At 43.9% G+C, this 19,994-nt stretch overlaps 1 protein-coding gene across 2 annotated transcripts in view; it reads left to right on the top strand.

Moving 5' to 3' along the window:
- The window catches only part of XYLT1 (xylosyltransferase 1), a 168,399-nt gene extending 148,712 nt beyond the window's left edge, over nucleotides 1-19,687 (top strand). For both annotated transcript variants that reach the window (XM_027885461.1, XM_027885463.1), the window contains exons 7-11: nucleotides 114-290; nucleotides 2,240-2,502; nucleotides 5,877-6,072; nucleotides 11,299-11,632; nucleotides 19,225-19,687. In XM_027885461.1, coding sequence (XP_027741262.1) covers nucleotides 114-290; nucleotides 2,240-2,502; nucleotides 5,877-6,072; nucleotides 11,299-11,632; nucleotides 19,225-19,547 — 1,293 coding nt within the window. In that variant the 3' untranslated portion in view covers nucleotides 19,548-19,687. The remainder of the gene's footprint in view (nucleotides 1-113; nucleotides 291-2,239; nucleotides 2,503-5,876; nucleotides 6,073-11,298; nucleotides 11,633-19,224) is intronic.
- Nucleotides 19,688-19,994: the final 307 nt, after the last annotated feature.

Below are 19,994 nucleotides of genomic sequence, written 5' to 3'. Positions count from 1 at the left end.
ATTTTTAACAAAGATAAGTCACCTGCATTGGGTTTGGGGCCATGGGCTGAAGTGAAGGAGAAGATGGAAGTTAGAGGAGCTAAAGACAGTGATCTGCTCTGTCTTTCTTGCAGTCCTTCTTTCACACTGTTCTGGAGAATAGCCCGTACTGTGACTCCATGGTGGACAACAACTTGCGCATCACGAACTGGAATCGTAAACTCGGTTGCAAGTGTCAATACAAGCACATTGTTGACTGGTGTGGCTGTTCACCTAATGACTTCAAACCAGCAGATTTTCACCGTTTCCAGGTAACTGAACGTAACCTCAAAGAGGCTCTTCCCCCTCTGCTGGGGTGTGGAGAGCCAGCTGGCTGCGTGGCTGCAGCAGGGAATGGGAAGGGAAGCTTTTACTCCATCAGTCGGGTGGAGAAAGAGATGTGAGGAAGCTCTGATCTTAATTTCAGGAGAACAAAAGATTGGTTCTCCTGTGTTTTGGCCCTTGAGACATACTACTTGCACAGTAAGGTCACAAAGCAACTCCTTGGACTACTTGGCATTGGTAATCTGCTGGGTGAGAAAGGTGGGAAGCTTGACAAATCTCTCATGGTACCACTAGTACTTGGTAACTCTTGTGAATTTGTTGCTAAGTTCCAGCTCAGGTGCTTTCATGATATCATTAAACTCCTGGCTTTCAGTGTTAAGCAGAGTTTATCATCTTTAAAAAAAACTTAGAAGTTGACTAATGGGCCTGCTTGAGACTTACATAGCACAAGACAAATCCATTTTCATGATCGTATTCATCAGCATGTTTATATTAAAGTTCATTTTGTGGTTTTGGGAGCCTTAGTCATGAGGTTTTGATCACCCTGGTTTGGCAGTACTGCCTTAAAAAGTTTAATCGGTTCCTTTGTGATAGTTTCCTCAAGCCAGACATGGGAGCAAATCCTGTGCTTAAGGGTGCACCCAGTCTCAAGGGTGTATCTGGCCTGTGTATCTTTTATTAAGAATGAACAGTGGTTTGTTTCAAGGTCACCAGATTTGCAATTCCATCCCTGCAGCTCCTCGGGCTTCCCTGCATAAAGCATGTTTGTTCAGGCTTTGTGTGGGATGGGGAATGTGTTACCCTGCAGCACAGAAATGATGACTGCTCTGAAACAGAGATCTTTACTGTAATGTGTTGCCTACCAGGCACGCTTGAAGTCAGTGACACAGGCACTCACAAAAAGAGCAAATGAGATGTTATCCAAGAGAGGCTCTGCTGCCCCTACCCCCAATCCCAGGAAAGTCTCCAGCACAGAATAAATGGCAAGTCTTGAAAAACTTCTGCCAGACTGCAGGGCCTGACCTGCTGCAGGCTGTGAACCCACAACGATATTTCAGAGAACAATCAAGTAAACTGAGCTGGAAGGAGAAGCACAAAATTAGAATAGATGTAAAGGCAGTTTCTGACACTTGCCTGGTGAGAGAGCCCCTCACACAAACACAGGGCGCCGGAAGGCTGGCTCACAGTTCTCACAGAGGCACAAAGAGAGCTGCAGAGGCACGGGTCAGAGAGCCCACAGTATGTGCCGTCTCAGAGCAAAACTGAGCATCCTCAAAAGAATTTTCCAGCCATCAGGGGCACCCTTGAACTCCTTGGCACCTCAGAACCCGTGCTCAAACATGAGCAAGGCAAAACAAAGACTTTTTTAAAGCTTATCAGAGTTGAGTAGCATATAAAGCAGTAATATGCTCAAGTTTGCATCAAGTGCAGAGCAGAAAATCTGTGCAGGACCACTGAGAAGTTGAGAAACCTCAGCCATAGATGGCACCTCTCCCAGAGTCCTCTTACCACCTCCTATCAGCAAATCCATACACAGAAAATGTTGCTCTGCCTCTTCTGAGCCCCCGTGCCACACGATGGTTTGTTCCCTGCCTAACCTGTGCCAGTGCTGCACTGTCTCCAAGCTAACACGGGGGTTTAGGAAGCATTCCCCACTGCTCTGGCACTTGGAGAGCCTTCAGAGCAAGGCAGCAGTGGGAGGCTGTTGGTAGGAAGGGATTGACACAACTGTGTTTTTGTCGTGTAACTATGTAGTTTTTACCTGAACCTTAACATCACTCTTAACGGTGAATGGGCACAAAGGTAACCCTGTAAGTCATCTTTGCCCATGGAGAGAACCAGTTCACGTCCTCAGCTCCAACCCACTGGTTAAGACAAAGTTTCATGGCCTAAAATGGGAACTCACTCAGCGTCTTTTCCTGTCGTATCCCAACAGCAGACCGCCAGGCCAACTTTCTTTGCCCGCAAGTTTGAAGCTGTAGTGAACCAAGAGATAATCGGCCAGCTGGACTATTACTTGTACGGCAACTACCCGTCCGGCACGCCCGGCCTGCGGGCCTACTGGGAGAACGTGTACGACGAGCCCGACGGGGTGCACACCCTCAGCGATGTCGCCCTCACCATGTACCACGCGTTCTCCCGCCTGGGCCTGCGCAGAGCCGAGACCTCCCTCCACGCTGCCGGAGACAACAGCTGCCGGTAAGCCTGGGCCTGCCTGTTTTCTTGGGGTGTCTCGGGGGACACCGACTGGGCCGCCGAGCTCCCCGGGGACATTCGCCCTGCTCGGCTGCGCTGGCTGGAACCCGCCCTCACAAACAGGGCCAGGCAGCTGCAAGTGCACAGCACTTATTTCCAGGAGTATTTATGTCCATAATAAAGCATTGGTTATTCTGGGTTGACATTAGTGACCTGTTTGCTGCACTTTTTAAGGAGCTGCTTTCCAGCCTGATGAAGACTGACAGGATCCAGTTGGGCAGTGCTACCCCCACTGCTGCGTTTTCCTTGATTAATTTCAGCAAGTGTATTATAGCCACAGCTCCTAAACCCTCCGTGTGATTGCAGCAGAGGTCATGTTCTCCTCTATTATGCTTACCAAGAGCAGAGGACAGGATTTCAGAACTAATCTGAACACAGGCAGGTTAATGGTCCTTGCTTGTTTGTTCCCCTGGGAGCACACATGGAGTACACAGAGCTGCTTGTTTGGCTCAGTTTGCCTGCTTGGTGCAGCTGTCTGTGCCAAAAGTGCTGCAACTGGTACGATCTATTAGCACCAAATACATAAAATGTATTCATATATAAATATAATTTATATATATATACACACATACCAAATGAAGATCCTTATTCTCTAAAGGGAAATTTTCCCTATATTCTAGATTCCTTTTTCACCTATAAGCTTAGCAAAGAAGAATTCAGTCTAAAAGAGATTTGAAACAAGAATTCCTAGTTAGCCTTGCACAGAAAAGGCTCTCTTCACGGTAGATGTTCACTACCTGCAAACACATCTGAAGCTGTTTACATTCAAAGCAGAGAGGGCTCATCTTTTAAAGTCTTACTTTACCGTCTCTTATTTCATTCTTCAGAATGTATTTCTCGACCATTCCTTTTTTTTTTTTCCCTAACAGAAAACACAGCCTAAGTCAGCAACACTGAAAACACTCTGTGTGCTTTGATGGATGGACGTTGCCCCTCTTGTGTTCTCAAGAGGGAACCAAATGTGCCTTGACCTTCCTAAATTAGTCATGGAAATGCTGAGCAATGTCCCATTTAGAAAGATGTGGCAATAAGTGCTCCAGATTCCTATTAGAGTTTTGTCAGTGAAGGTTACCAGTGCAAAGCAATAAAAGATCAATAACAATTAGATAGAAATAATCACTAGTAGCATGCCTTCCTTAAATGAAATAAAGGCAGACCTAAAAAAGGGCTGGGTCATTTGTCCTGCAAAGTGAAGCCAACGGAGAGGATGGGGGCTGTGTGTAACCAACACTGAAATAACTTGACAATTACTTTTGTCCCTTTTCCTTTTGCCAGTGTTCCGACGCTGATTTACATCAATTATCAATATCTTTTCTGAGGAACTTTCCATTGCACAGGAGCTCAAGGTGCTTTTCAAGCTTGCTCAGATTATAGATAGGGACATCATGTCACCCACTGCTGATTGCAGCTGTCCCTGGAATAAAGCATGGCTCCTTTACAGCAGACTGGAGCCTCATGAAACAGTGCAGGCAGGGATTGCACTGTGATATGGAGTGGAGGCTTCATTTTCATACCTACATGAGCCCCCTTGAAACACTGTGAGTCAGCATTCAGTTTAAATCACAGAAAGGTGGATACTCCTCAGATTTATGATTCACATCTCTTCGATACTACACTGTCTTTCTAGGTGTATGCCTATATACCTTTCCTCTTTCCCTCCAGTGATTTTGCGTGTCTCTAACACAGTAATGGTAGGGCTGTATTTGGGCTGAGCACCTCGACAGTGTTCCTTTGCTGGTGGGGCTACAGCAGCACCGACTCAGCTGATCCTGCAGCCACCACCCCAGCTCGTTTCACGCCGCTGCCGGCACTGTGAGGAAAGCTGCTACTGCTTCAGATCACATCTGGAGTCAGTCCCTGCTGCCTCCTGCAGCGGCACAGGAGATGTTTATAAGAGAAGCTGCCTTATACACTAAGGGGCCAGCCCACAGCCCCAGAAAGCCGTGCCCCCCACAGACTGCTCGGGTACCAAATGAGATTGCGTATCAGCATCTTCTGTCAGAGCAACATTAATGTGTGATTGAGATTTAATTTATTTCTTCCATCTCTAGGCATTTTTACTCACTGCTGCCAAGAGGCAATTTACTCAGACTATTTCAAGGATATTGTAAATATTTGCTGCTGCACACATATAAAACAGGAGGTCTCAGTACTCAGAACAGAAGTCAGGTTGTTTGTGGTATTTGCTGCATAGCTTTGCTGTGTTTTTGCTCAGTCCATCAGTGTTTTTACCGTGCTTCCTATGTTTATTTCTCAAGCTCTAGAGACTTCCTTCTGGGTGTTTCTGGCCTCGTGCAATGGAAAGTCTTCATTGGTCAGCTCCTCTTACTGCTCATGTCTTGAGCTGTGGTAACAAGTACAGGGAATCAGATTTAGCTGACTTCCTGGGAAGATGTGATACTGGTGGTTCAACTTGTTTTGCAGTTAATGTCAGTGCTGCAAACTAGTAAAATATTTGATTTCCGAGCTATGAATAACACATTTTTAATTATTTATGGATCCATATGTACTCAAACATCATTACAGGTGTTTCTGAGACTGTAGCAGACAATTGACCATACAGGTTAATCATTTGAAGCTGTGAACACAGTATATTTAAATCTGAACTGCAACCAAACACCCCCAAATCTCCCAAGGATAGGTTTTGCCTGGTTGGTTGTCCTTTTATCAGTTTGGGGTTTTTTTGAATCTCAAGTCTTTAAGGAATGTGAAGTTTATTTCCTAACATACAAGAAAATGGGGACTGGATCCTGGTTTCCTTGGCTGCAGTGCCACCCTGAAGAGCTGTGCCCTTGGGGCAGGGGTTTGGGAATAAAGGAAGCTCGGGGCTGATGCTTGGTCTTGCAGCATTTTGTGCTCTCCCGCATGGGCAGGCGCTGACCCTGCTGGGGCAGAAAAGGCAGCAGCTGAAGCAAAGGCACATTGGTGGGATATCCTTTATCCTGCAGTTTATCTGAGCAAACAGTGCTGCACAGCCTAATGATCTGTGCATATCTCTGGGTGGCACTTCCCACCCAGAAGAGGTGCTTAGGGAGGGGAGTTCCCTGGCACACAGAGGGAGGTCCTAAAGAGCTTAGAGCTGTGGATATGCTCTAAATGAGCACATATTCTTAGCAATGTTTCTTTTACGTTTCGGGGTAATCAGAACAGCCTAAGAATATTTGATAATGAGTCATGGACACATTTGAAATCTCTTAATGTACAGTGGTAGATTTTCTAGTTAAAATGAATGCTTCTTAAGCCATTAGCTCCAAGTAAATGGAGATTTCATGTCTCTCTCGTGTAACTGATGAGTGTGTGCGTGTGCTGTTTTACAGATACTACCCCATGGGCCATCCAGTTTCTGTCCACCTTTACTTCCTTGCTGACCGTTTCCAAGGCTTCCTGATCAGACACCACGCAACCAACTTGGCTGTCAGTAAACTAGAAACTTTGGAGACGTGGGTGATGCCCAAGAAAGTCTTCAAGGTCGCAAGTCCACCAAGCGATTTTGGAAGGCTGCAGTTCTCAGAGGTAAGTGCATCAAGAGATTGCATACCAATTCAGCAGCCTTTGGAAACTGTATTCCATGTAAATTTTAGGTGAGGGTGGCTGCCTAGCACAATGCACATCATCTTCGCAGGAGATACTGCTGCCAGGTCAGACCTGTGGTCTACCCTCACTCCTTACATTACTCGGAGTTTCCTCACTCCTTTTTGCTTTAAGAACAAATTGAAGGCCTTTGCTGTTGTAAAAAGGGCACAGTAACTTACTTAAAAGTTTTGCAACCATCTCTGTTGTGAGTGCTGTGAAAGGCACCTGGGGAAAATGTCACGTTTCTGCAACTCCAGATGTGAATGGTGATGTCTTTAAACATTTTTCTCCAGATTATACTGAAAAAAACCTCATAAAATTAGTGATAGTCAGGTATCGATGCCACATGTGAGCAGAATGTTGATGTTGTAACACAACAGAGGAAACTATCGCAGTGGTGACTCAGCTTTCTCCCAAATCCTGTCATTTTTTCTAGGAATTTTTCTCAGCATCTGACATAGAGTGTAAAAAATGTACCCTAAAATATATCAGGAAAGTTGACCACTAATAGAACCCGACATCTGTGTTCTGTTTTAAAGATACAACTGCCTGAGCAGTTAATTTCATGATTTTTCTTGTTAAGCCACAAATTTCAATTAAGGTATAAAATTGATTGAACAAATGTGTTCTAGTCATTATGGCTAAGTCCATAAATTACCATCTCCTTGGGCAATTAAGAAACGCCTAGGTGGGATTCAGTGTTTTGGTGTGCATGGCAAATCCATGACACTAATGTGCCATTAAAGAGATGGATGGAAAGTGTGCTCCATTTATCAATTTGTCTGATGGTAGGCTTGCCATTTCATGCAGTGATAAATGGTCATACAAGCCTTAATTCTTGTGATTTGTAGGAGTGTTTCTGCTGTTTGTTTAGTTCTTTTAATCTCACTTTCAACCTGATGTCTGCTCTGGGTCCTCTTTTAGAATGCAACTGGGCTGGCAGCAGGGACAGAGTTTTTTCTGACAGTATGATAGAAAGGAATATATTGATCTTGGTATTCTAGAACTCAAACAAAAATAGTTAGAAAGAATACATCTGACCTCACTGCAGTTGTAGGGAGGAAGAGACCAGAATTTACTCACTCACCACTTGCCAGGTCCCCTCTGGCCACAGGGCACCTTTTCTCCCCCAGACCAGTCTTGCAGCAAAGCATGGGCTGGTCTGTGAGCAGCCCCACAGGAACTGCTGCTGCAGGGCAACTGTGTGAGTGCAAAGCATGGGAAGAATTTAATCACCAGTGAGCTTTTTTCAGGATAAGGAAATATTTTCTTCTATTTGAAACTCACAAAAAGAGTTTTGGTGGCTGCATACTTGTTTTCATTATATGTTCTCAACTAAATCCCTTAGTTGTCCTCTCCTTTTAGAGATGATTCTTATTTTAAAAGATCAGGAGGTGCAAAATAAATAATTTAATCTTTTCTTAATGGTTTATTTTACTTTCTACCTTCCCTTGGCCTGCAGGGATCTCTGCCTATGAGCCAAATTATTCTCTCAGTTACCCTGGTATAAATCCAGCATTAACTTCTTTAGCTTTAGTGTGGCTGGAAAGCTCTGATCTGCTACAGCTTATTAAAATGCCACTCCTTTGTCAAAGTCCAGCGAGTGGAAAACAAACTTAGCAGTTTAGCTAAGATGGGGGAGCATTAGTGTTCACAGAAACGAGAATTGAGATTTGTGCTTATTGGGACATAGAGCTGCTGGTTCTTCAACAACTTTCACCCCATGATCTGGCAGGAATTTAAAAACTGAATGGGGCTATTTTATCTGGGAGCTTTCTCCCTTCTCCCAGCTCACACCAGCAGGAAGAGCACAAATATGCGGCATTGAGTGTGCTCCCGAGTGTGTTTGTGACCTTGATGCACAACTGAGATTGCAGCAGAGATGGTGGGATCTCTCCAGTCACTGCTTCCTGCCCTCTGCTCCTCTGCTTTGCTTCTCAGACTTTGCCTCCCAAGGAGCCGATTTCACCACACACCATGGAAAGAAATGGGCCAGCTGGGCTGCCCCACGGCTGGCAGGGTTAATGACAGTGTTCTGCACTCAGACTTGGGCTCAGTAAAATAAAATAAACTTAGAGGAAATCCGAGAGAGATGATTTCCAAGTGTGAAACTCCCACACCTCCTTAAATTGGCTTGTGCACAATGCTCACAGTATGTGTCCTGCCAGCCTGGGTTCAGGCAACTTTTCCAAGGAGGGCAGGAGATTTATTTGCTGTGCAGAACCAAAAGTCTCAGCTCACTGTCTGTCAGATGAACACTAAGTTCATTTCTGGTCTTGTTAAGACTTGTGATTCATCACAGAAAATAAAATAAACTAGGTGGCAGGCAATTAGTGTGCATTGTGTGAACCTAATGGTCCTGTTTGTGGTGAGCAATGAGACACAAACCCATAATCAAGGCATAATTTGTCTTGTGAAAATTTTATCTTGGGACCAAACAGAGATAGAAACAGAAGTTTTAAGCCAATGAGAGATTTCCAAACAAAACCTGTGCACAGTGCTTGCTCTTGAAGCCCAAACTAATGGTGATTAAAATAATGATGTGGAAAATGTCAGTTTCTTTGCCACATTCCTTCATAATTTATCAGATTTTTATTACTGCTTGATTCTATCCCATACTTTGTGTATTCCATTTGAAAGTGAAAGCTTACTCACAATGTTTTAAGGGGCTGTGAAAATTATTATAGAACTGTAGTATCTCTTGCCCTGTAAAATCAGACATCTCGGTCCTGGGAACTCAGCTGTGTAAAGTTCAAGGGAAGAGGTACGAACCTCTAACCAGTGCTTTAAGGAAAATTCCCTATAAAATACTGTGCTTCTAAAAGCAGCTGTACTGCAAGCTGAGCAGCATGGGAAAGTGTGTCCCCAGCTGGAAACCAGACATAAAGGGCAGATCCTGTGAGTAGATGTGTACAGCTCCCTGCCTGTCCCTTCCCCGAGGTGCCTGTGGAGCCTTGGTGTGAGCCCTGGCTTTGGGCCACGTGGAGGTTTGGGGTGCCTGGGTGCCTTTGTGTTGCTGAGTGTCCTCCTTTTGGTTCTGTGCTGTTTCATGGACCTGCACGCCCCAACAGAGGTGTGACAGACCCTCATGGTTGTCCTTTATTCCTCTCTTCCCCTGCCTTTTGGCTGTAACTTTTGGTTTGCATTAGGGAGCCCAATACCATGCTTGCACAAAGCTTAGCAACCAGACAATGATTCTGTTATATGTTTTCCCCAAAAGTGCTCTTCTGCAGAGCACTCTAATAAATAAACCTTTGTGCACGTGAACACGTCTCAACATCTTTTGTGCAACCTGGTATTGAGCGGTGTCACCTGGAGGCTGGAGCAAGGGGACTGTAACTTTCTGATTTCTTTACCCAGGGATGAAAAGGCTAAAGAGAGGGGAAATAGTTGGATGTCAGGAATGAACATTTAATTTTTGAGGATGAAGTAAGTTTTCTTCAAGGAGTTCTTCAGTAAGAAATACCGAATGAAGTGCAAAGAGCTTCCTTATAGGCTTTTCCATGCCCAGGAGGGTGTGGATTTTTTTCACATTTTGTGGCTTTATTATTTCCAGGTCTCTTGAGCACCGGTAGGTGTGACATGGCTGCACTCAGTGAAGGTTGGCAGAGTAGATAATAAGATCTGGTCAGGAAATTTCCTTTCTCAGCTTATTTCCATACATATTCATCCAGTCTTGTCAGGAGAGTACGCACTGACAGCTCCTCGAGGCAGTCGATGCCTGGGTCTGATATCTGGGCTACACTGTCTGGTTTGATTAGCTGGTGTGCTGGGTGAAATACCTCTGAAATACCAGAAATGCTGTGTTGATTGCAGAGTAGTGGAAGCCTCATTTTGTCTCATATTCTGCAGTGTCATAGTCCGGTAGGAGGAATTCATATCATGACAGATGGATTTAAGATGGTGGGGTTTTATTTTACTGACCTTGTAGCTTTTTGCTTGCAGTCCTCATGTAATTTATCTGCCAACCACAGGGATTTATTTAGAAGGGACTGGAGTCTGGACAGTTTCCAGTACAGGTATCAGTAGTAATAGGCATCAGGTAATTGTTATGTTTTGGGGATTTGTGGGGATTTTGGCATTATATTGGAATCACTTATGAAATGAGATGAAATCAAGAAGAAAAATCTCTGAAGCAAATGAGCTACACAATGCTTTAGGGAAAGCAGGTTCTGACCATGCCCCTGTGAGGTGAGACTTAGGGACAAGGACAGCTCTGTGTTGGTGGAATCTGCAATATCCACATATATTCTGAAAGTGGGGATCCCACCTGGATGTGCATGGATCTCTGGAGGCCATTTGAGAGAATCACATGGTTTCTGTACAGGGAACAAATCAGCTCTTTGGTGATCTCCACTATCTGGAGATTAGGTCAAAAGAAGACCTGAAGGACTATGAGGGGTTTAATGGTAATAGCTTGTAAATTTGTGTTATTCCGCAGGTTATGGGTGAACCACTGAAATTCCTATAAAGAGCACTGAAATATGAAAGCTAGTAGGAAAAAGTCCATTAAATATTTACACTAGGTTGTGAATCAGCTGGTTTACTGTTCCTTAGTGAATAAATAAAAAACAATGTCACTGTAATGACAGTAAGAAAAGAGATTACAAGAAATAACTTCCCATATCAGACAGGAAGGGAGTGCAAGGAGACAGCATCTCATGGATGGATTGTTGTAAAGGACTTCATGTGACTTGTCCTAAAGTCAGCAGCAAAAGCTTCTTTCCTGGTCTTAGCAGTAGCTGGGTGGGTCTGTACTGCAGGTTCCATCTCTCAGATATGTAATACATTTTTATGACCCAGGAGATGATGGGTCACATTTTTTTCTATGCATAGCCTGTGTTCAGTCACTAGGCTTAGTCCCTTGTTGACTGCTTCCATGGAAGGAAGGGAGAGCTGCTATAGCCTGTTATGTCACTCTTAAGATAAAGGAAACCTTTTTATCAATCAGAAGTGGACGAAAAAAGCAAGCCTTGCATTTAAGGTTGTTGCACAATTTGTGTACACTTTATGATCTCAGGTCATGTTGCTGTCAGCTTTTATATGTATGTATAATTCATGTCATTAGAGAAACAGGATTTATGTCTCCTGAGAGCCCTTATTTGACACAAGGGTCTGAGATGCTCGCAGAGGTGATGCCAGCAGCAGTGTATTCTTCCATTTCAGATTGGCACCGAATGGGACGCCAAGGAAAGGCTTTTCCGAAATTTTGGAGGACTCCTCGGGCCAACAGATGAGCCAATTGGCATGCAGAAATGGGGAAAAGGCCCCAACGTCACCGTGACTGTCATCTGGGTGGATCCTATTAATGTAATCGCAGCAACTTATGATATTCTTATTGAATCCAGTGCCGAGTTTACTCACTACAAACCACCTCTGAATTTGCCCCTGCGACCCGGTGTCTGGACAATAAAAATCCTGCACCACTGGGTACAGGTAGCTGAAACCAAATTCCTTGTTACTCCTCTCACCTTCTCTAATCAGCAGCCTATCAAACAAGGTAAGTTTTATTATTTGCTATAGAAATAATACAGTTATTGTGTCTGCATTCACTGTAAATGATACTGTTAAAAATGAAGAAGTACTCTATTGGAAAAGGATATAAGAAAGGAATTTTATAGATACTAAATCTTAAGAAACTTCTGCACTAAGACAAGCAGAAGTGTCTGTATCCAGTCTGTAAAACACAGCCACTTTGAACAAAAGACTGTTTATATCTTTAAAATATGCACAGTTCAGAATCCAGAGAACTTCAGACTCTCAGTAATCTAACAGCTATTGTAAAAGCCATCATTTAGAAATAGAAAGAAAAATTGACCTTTCTGTGCTGCCTATCATTCAAATTTTCTCTTACAGAGTTACAGATGTTTAAACTGTTTTCAGACAAAGTCTGTGTGTTTAACAATAAAAGCATTAATACACAAAATGCTGAATTAGGGAAAATTACCCTAGGCCAGAGCTCACCTGATATATTGTCAGGTCCAGGCATTCACTCTTGCCTGATAGCTGCCAAAACCTGCTCAGTACGTGCCAAGCAGTTGTGACAGAAGTATCTATGGATGCAGCCCTGAGCCATCCAAATGCAGAGGTCGTTTTGGGGCTGCCAGTGTCTCCAGGCTCCAGGAGGAGTCTGAACGGCACAGGCGCCATCTGAGTGCCCAGGTCTGCAGCCAGTGCCCAGGACACTGCTGGGAGAAGAAGGAATGTTTTACAGCCACACCTGTTTTCTTATTCACTAAGATCAAAACAAGCATGTTGCTCTGAATATCTTTCCCATTCTTCTTAAAGTGCACAAGTGCTTCCATCTGCCCACTATTAATATTCATAACTTTGGACATCTTAAATTTGCTGGATACATGAATGATCCTATTAAGTTTTCAGAAGTTCTTCTTTTTGACAAGGCAGCAAATAAACTGAGTCAGGCATTTACCTTCCAGCAAAACGTGCTGCTTCTGTAATGCAAACACCAACAGACAACTGCTGAGAGCTAATGCAGCCCTTATCTCGCTCAACAGGAGCTTGATTCCACACGGTTCCCAGCAGAAGAGCAAACTCACTGATTTCTGCTGCTAACATTTGGTGGCATCGTTTCTTAAGCAGAAACTAAACCACCTCCAACCTGCTCTTGTTATTAGTTAATAGGCAGTGATAAATTGTGAACAAACATCATGGGTAGAAGGAATACATTTTTAAAGTTTGAGGCAGCCTCCTTCTAGACACAGCTGTTACTGACTCGTCTCCTGGAAAGTAATGAATTCCATGTTCTTTGGTAATTTAACTTTTAAGGCATAAATTGGACGGAAAACGTGGCACATAGCAAGTAACCTTGCTACTTTTGCCTATAACATGAGAGCCCCGTGGGCAGGTAATCGTGTCTCAGACTTTATGCCCACACTTTATGGTATAAAGGCAAAACTCCCTTTGGTCCAAACTCTGAGCCTGGAATAATTCCACTAAAACGATGCAGTTATTCTGTATTGCCTACACTGGGAGAAGGTCTGGCTCGTATTTTTTGTTGAGGGGCTTTGTTCATTCATATGGTAACCAGAACGGGCTACAGGAATGAAATAGAAAGCTTGGGAACAGTATTGTCTAGGAAGAAAGTCTCAGGAATGATTTGCTACTGATGATCTGATGTATAATGTCTAGATAACTGAGACATGGGGGTAGAGAAGAAAATTAATTACAGGGGCAGGTAGTGACGCTCCACTGTAGTTAGAATTGTACTTACAATGCAAATTCCTGTTGTTTGGGTTTTAAGGCTTTCTGTCTCAGTGACACTACTGTTGCTCTGTGCAGACAATTGTCATTTAGCTTTGATTTCCAGCTTTTGTCAGTTTGTCACCACTTTATTATTTAAATACATTTTTCTCTGCCAAGTAAAGGCGTTTTGAGAGTATGACAGAAGAATTAGAACTCCTAAAAGATCGATTTCTGTTACTGTAAACAATGAAAAATCTGCCAAAAATCTTCTAAAACGAAGGAATAGTATTCTTGTCTTAACATTTAAAATAAAACATACATCAGACTTAGCCAGGAGTTGTCAGCAGAAAAGGGGAATATGTTTCAACAGAGATTTCTTTAAAATTTTGTTCTTCCAACCATGCTCCCTCACCACCAACAACAAATTCCACCCTCTCCCCCCGGTAAAGAAAAAAAAAAAGCCCTTGTCAGAAAGATTGCTCTGGAAAGTAATTTGCTACTCCAGAAGCTTTTTGAATGACTGATGGTTTTCATACCTCTTTGTGTGTAATTTCCTCAGTAATGATTTGGGCCCCTCTCTCTCATACACTCCAGATGTAGAAACTGGAGCCCATGTACATAAAAATCTGTCCATGATCTTGTGTGCAATTTGCTTGTGTCATTCTGAAAAGCATTTGTACAAATCTGGCATCAGCCACTAAATCTTATATCGTGAGAACAAGGACACAGCAGTCCCTGTATTTCCTAAATCAGTGCTCATCTACACAACAAGGGAAAGTTGCTTTTGGGTTTGCAGTCTTGAAAGGAGTCACTTGCTCTTCTTTTGTATAATCAAAGTGAAACATGTTCATTCCTGTATTGTGACTCTCAAAATTCATTACTACAACTCAAAATAAAAAAATAATCACGGGACAGCTGCCAGCAAAGATGCTTTGTTTAGCAGTTTATAAAAGCAGCATATGCCACTAGTTTATTCATTTTTCTATTTCCATTTATTTATTAATTTTGGCCTAAATTCTGTGCATGCAAGTAAAACCACAAAAGGAAATCGGGATCATGTGTTTTCTTTGATACCATGTCCAAATGAGCATAACTGATAGAATGTAAATTGTTTAAAAGCACAGATTCACTGGCCTTTTCAAAACCTGGATCTGTATGAGACTGGATCTTACATGGAATTACTGAGGATGCTGTTTGGGGTGTTTCTGCTGTAAAGGAGGCTCCCAAAGCTATTTCAGTGGGAAATCTATAATCTAATGTTATTTATTCTTTCTTGCTCCTCTTCCCCCTCCAGTCATCCAAATCTGTCTCTATTTTCTCTACTTTGAGTTGTGTCACTGATCTGCTCTGCCTTCAGCAGATCCTCTGGCTCAGGAATGCCTTCAAATACTGAGGTTGGAGGAAGTTAAAAAAAAAAAAAAAGGAAATTAGGTGAATTTGTGAGATAAATCATTTGGAGATATCAGGTTCACTCACTCCACCAAAGTCCCCTTCCCTCTATGTCCTGCACAGACAGATTCCAGTTTATTTTTCTAAAAAATGATGTTGAGTTTCTCACCATATGGTCGAGTGTGTTAAAGCCAAGTACTCTGTACTTGTTGTAAGGACACGGGAGGGCTGCCAAGGACCAGCAGGATGCTTTAGGAGTAATTGTGCCAAGACTAAGAGGGAATGGGACGTGGAGGAGACAAAACAGGGAGCAGATCAGTAGAAGATCACTAGCACTGATGACAGACAGGAGTGGAGGACTCTTGCTGTCTGCTTTAGGCAGCCTGAGTTTACAGTTTTGCAACTGCAAAGTTGCAGACTCGAGGCCAAATGTGCAGGTCCCCTGTGTAGGGACTGCAGAGACAGAGCCAAACAACAGGTATAATTCAGAGCATTTAGCCAGCAGTTCACAGACTACAATCCAAGCTACCCGGTAGATTTCAAGTCCTAAGAAAACACCAACTTCAGCAGAGGTTGGCTCCGCGTCCCCATCACGCCACTTTTCCCCCTTCCCTGCTCTACAAAGGCCATGTGAAACAGTCACGCCAAGTGTGATCTTACATATCTCCCGGGGGCACAGGGAGGGGCAGAGAAAAAGGCAAAGCAATTTCATTTTTAAATTGGAGTTTATATTCATGGTAAAGTTTCCACAGCGCTCTCCCAGCTGGAGCGCCGATAATGAGTTGTCATACGTTTAATGGATAGTACCTGCTCCATTAAAGCCAAATAGGTTATGGTGAGCCAGGGGGCAAGTTCACTTCTGAGACAGAAAAAGCCCCAAACCCTCAAGATGATAGTAAACTCTGGATTGAAAATAAATAAATAAATTAATACATAAACCCCTTGTTCCTTCAAGCAAGGAGGGCAGTGAAAAAGAGCAACCTCGTTCTTTGCCTTAAGAAAGACCTTTGCTGCTCTGTTCCCAGCTTGATGGCATGTCCTGGATGTGGAGCTGCCGATCTCTGCTGCTCCCAGGGATCCTGAAACACCAGTGCCTTGTCCCTGTGCCCCCAAACTGCAGCCAGCCCTTTCAGAGCCTGACAGCATTAGCAGACACAGGCGATGCACACAGGCACCTCAACAGCCTTTTAACCTAATCCATATTTATAGATCATCTCAATTAGTATATACTGGGAAACCTTTGTTTTGCCCTTGGTTGTTTGCAGTGGCTCAATCAATTCTAATTGCATCTATACAGATTATAAAGTGGGTGGCAACTTGTGTCAGGACTGCTGTGATTTCTTTAAATTAACCAGAGGTAACATGACATGTTCTTGATAAATGCAGTAATAGCAGCAGGCAGGCACATGACTGCAGAAGAGCAGACATGCCCTGGAATCATCATTCCGAGAAAAACCCTGAAGATAGGGATTTGCTTCAAAATTTAGTTCAGATCCAGCCGACAAGGAGTCGATTAGCTCCACAATGAGCAAATGCAGCACTGTCTTGTTTGCTGCAAGAGAAAACAAACAAAATGTCAATAAAAAATTACCTCTTTGCCAGAGGGTTTCAGCACAATTCAAGTAAAGAAATAAAGCTGTACATTCTGTGTTGCTTTAAAAAACCCACAGGTCTAGCACCTTAATGTGTACCAAGGTAACCACATTTTTCATTCCTTAGCCCACTCTCTGTCTAAACCCATTTGCTTTTTTTGCAAAATGAGGAACAAACCCACACAAAAATTCCCAAATCCCAGCCTATGCAGCTGGCTATAGGCTGTGTGTTTAGTTCAGAGAAGTTATACCAAGAAAAGTCAGTTGAGAAATGTGCCCTCACAGAGTGAAGAGCAAATAAAAATGGGGGACAAAAATGACCACGTTTTTTAAAGCTATATTTTAGAGTCAGTGGAATATATTTTGCATTGATGCATGTCCTCCTGAAGTCAAAGGGCTGCTTGGATGTGCTTGCTGGCAGAAAAGTCTAGCTAAATGTCTGCAGTTCAGCTAATTTTGAATTGTGTGCTCTAACCGTACAGATTTAAATGTCTAAATGCACCTCTCATAGAGGCAAGCCTTATGTTCTTCATTATTTTTTCATGAGCTCTTGCTCATGACACTAGACTGAAGTGTCAGTGCATTAACAGCACACCCAGTAGCTCCAACCTCGTTTTTACAGCATTTCAGGGCTTGGGAGCTGCACTGTCCCTCTCCTGTACCAGCCCAGTAAGTTACAGAGTGATGGTTCTGTCTCTGCTATTTCCTTTAATGCACAGAGGGACAGCACACATCTGCCATCCTCCCTCTTTCTGCTATGAACTGTTCAACAAAGACTTGGAGGCTCCAGGAGAGGGTTCTGGGTCGAATCCTCATCATTTCCTGTTGATGAGTGTATGTAACTCTGCACTCAGATTGCTGTTACCCAGCTTTTCCTTTCTAGGACGTGCTGACACCCAACTGGGGTGACATTCTGCTGTGGGGCCAGACAGTCTCCTACCAGTAACAGGTCAGGGTTCATCAAAGCACATTTCCCTGTGGGCAGTGGAAACCCCTTAACATGGTGTGTGCTGCACTGCCACTGGGTCCTGTGGTTTCTTTAGTTTTCATTCCTTCCAGTCCTGATAATCCACCAAGTCCTGAGGCCTGGGACAAGTGCAAGGCTGAGCCAGAGAGATGAGCAAGTTCCATTTCATCCTGTTTCATGTCTGAATAAAGATCTCTCTTGTTCCACGCACTAAACACATGCACAGCAGGCTTTGATTCAACAAGCTGGATGAATTGCCCGTTTCGATCAGATGATCCTGCTAGTAATGCCAACTGTTATTTATTTTGGGATTTTTCCTCTGAATGTTCCTGTTTAATTAATATGTTGACAAACAGTCTTCCATATTTAATTGCTTCCAAAGAAGGAAATTTAATCACGTATACTCGTTCTGTTTCTTAAACTGCAGTGCTCTGGCAGAACACACTCCTGACACATGTGCGTGGAACTAACTCATTTTGACCAGAGGTTATTGTGGATATCTACCTTTTAAAATAAAAAGAGGGGGTTAGATGGACACAGGAACAGTTAAGTGATGTGGATGTGCTGAACAAGTTTAATTGGGGATTTGCAGTAATGGAATTGCACAGTACTTGACATTAAAGATTTTGCAAATGTAACAGCAAAGCTGCAATTAAACATCCCTGTTTTTCCTCTGAATAAATATACAGATTTATTGCCAGCACCTGAGATACTGTCCTCTGCGTGGAAGAAAGGACTCAGTGTCAGGCTGCAGTGCAAGCAGCAAGGACATGTGGAAGGAATTGTAGCCGTGAATATGTAATTCCTGGCCTCTGACGCTCGCTGTGCACGGTGGCTTTCCTCGCCTGGAGCGCCCTGAATGGGCCCATTTTCTGTTCTAGACAGTGTGTCTGTTGGCAGAGCTAAACATATCCTCTATGCTGCCAGAGCGAGGATGCTGGGGAAGGCAACTGAGAACAGAAAGAAATGGTTGGAAATTTGCTCCCAAGGCACTCGGTGAACATTTTTGGAGAGTCCCATTCTGATTTTATGAGCAGCACGTCGGTGCGCTCACCGACCTTCAGAAGTCAGACAACTTTAGACACAGGCAGCCTGACCCACAGTGTCCAGTTTAGGTTTTTGAGAGCATTGTCACAGCCTGACATTGATTTTTACTGCAGTATTGCAGATTTGGGGTATTGTACTGCATTTTGCTGAGACAGAAGGCTTACTGAAAGGAAAGCAACCACAAATGCAAAGAAAAGAGTCGTTAGGGAATGGTTGTGATCTACTGTTCTGCCCAAGTGCTTGAAATATAATTGTTGGTAGAGAATTCTTTCCCAGGGAGACTGGAGCTCTTCCAGGAATTATATTGGGGCTACACATATTTCATTATGGTTCTGGCCTGTCCGAGGCCATGGTGTTGCCAGGAATGGCAGATAGAGCTAAGAAATGTTGTGACTTTTCCACAACTGGTCAAGGTTCTCCTCTTTAGGGGAGAAAAAAAAAACAAAACAGTCTGAGATCTTGGCTCTTCCTCCTAGACAGATCAGTAATACCACTGGAAGGTCTGACAGGGATTGGCAGCCTTCTCGCACCAACCATCCTTGAACTGTTTCCTCATTTTGAAGTGCAGCCATGGCTGGATGTTCTGAGAGTGCTGGTCGTACGTGTTGATAAAAAGGGTGACGCTGCTTTCAGGCTCAGAGCTTCCCTCTGCTAAGGCAGTGCTTTCAGGGGGAGCATCACAGTGAGCAGAACTTACAGTGCTGAGCACAGCCAGTCATCCCTGGGACACTGTATGTCCTCAGTGCTGGGGAAATGAGCCACAGTGCACCACTAACCTTGCTCTTTTGTTTGCTGTACCCTTAGATCCTCAATGTTGGGTCTTTTATGCACCAACTTTTAGGTTTGTTTTTTTTTGTAATGCACTAACTTTTGTGTTTATTTCTGCATTTCCAGAGGAAGCCATGAAGTACCACAGCGGGCCTCCAAAGAACGCGTACATGGAGCAGAGCTTCCAGGGCCTGAACCCCGTCCTCAACATCCCCATCAGCGCCGCCCGCGTGGACCAGGCCAAGAGGAACGCGGGGCTCGTGGGCGCGCGGCTGGAGGCCTGGGTGGACTCTCTAGTGGGCAGCGTCTGGTCAGCCGTGGACATCTGCAGCGTCGGCCCCACCGCCTGCCCGGTCATGCAGGGCTGTGCCCAGACAGCCTGGAGCTCCCTGAGCCCCGACCCCAAATCTGAGCTGGGCCCCGTCAAACCCGACGGCCGCCTGAGGTAGCATTGGGTGTGCCCTGCTCCGGCATAGGCTCTTAAAAGGGAATTTAACCTTGTTTCTGTGTGAATCCCACACCAGATTTCAGAAACCTAAGGGAATGTTACATTTTTTTTTTGTTACCTATTGCAATATATAATTCATTTTAAAAAAAATTAAAAAAAAAAAATTAATTTCAGACAAGGCCTTTGGCACTGCCCTCTCCATCAGCTCTTTTGGGAGCAGCTTCACTTGTCCCACAGCCTGTGCTGTCCCATGGGGACCCGGCCGTACCACGTGCTGCTGCACCCACTGTCTTGTGGGTTTGGAAACAGTAGTGCCAAGCCATGGAGACGGCAGTGAAGGAGCAGCTGCTAAAAGTGTTTTTTAAAAATAAATTTGTCTGCACCTCTGCTACTTCATAGGTTTTCATTATTTTGCTACCATGAATAAATCACAGCAAAATTCCCAGAG

Source organism: Empidonax traillii, unplaced genomic scaffold (genome assembly GCF_003031625.1).
Source record: "Empidonax traillii isolate 1590-97213 ecotype Southwest subspecies unplaced genomic scaffold, ASM303162v1 scaffold166:size2381449, whole genome shotgun sequence".
NCBI classification, from domain to species: domain Eukaryota; kingdom Metazoa; phylum Chordata; class Aves; order Passeriformes; family Tyrannidae; genus Empidonax; species Empidonax traillii.
Note: the sequence above shows the minus strand (reverse complement) of the source record. Positions and strands in the feature narration are given on the sequence as shown.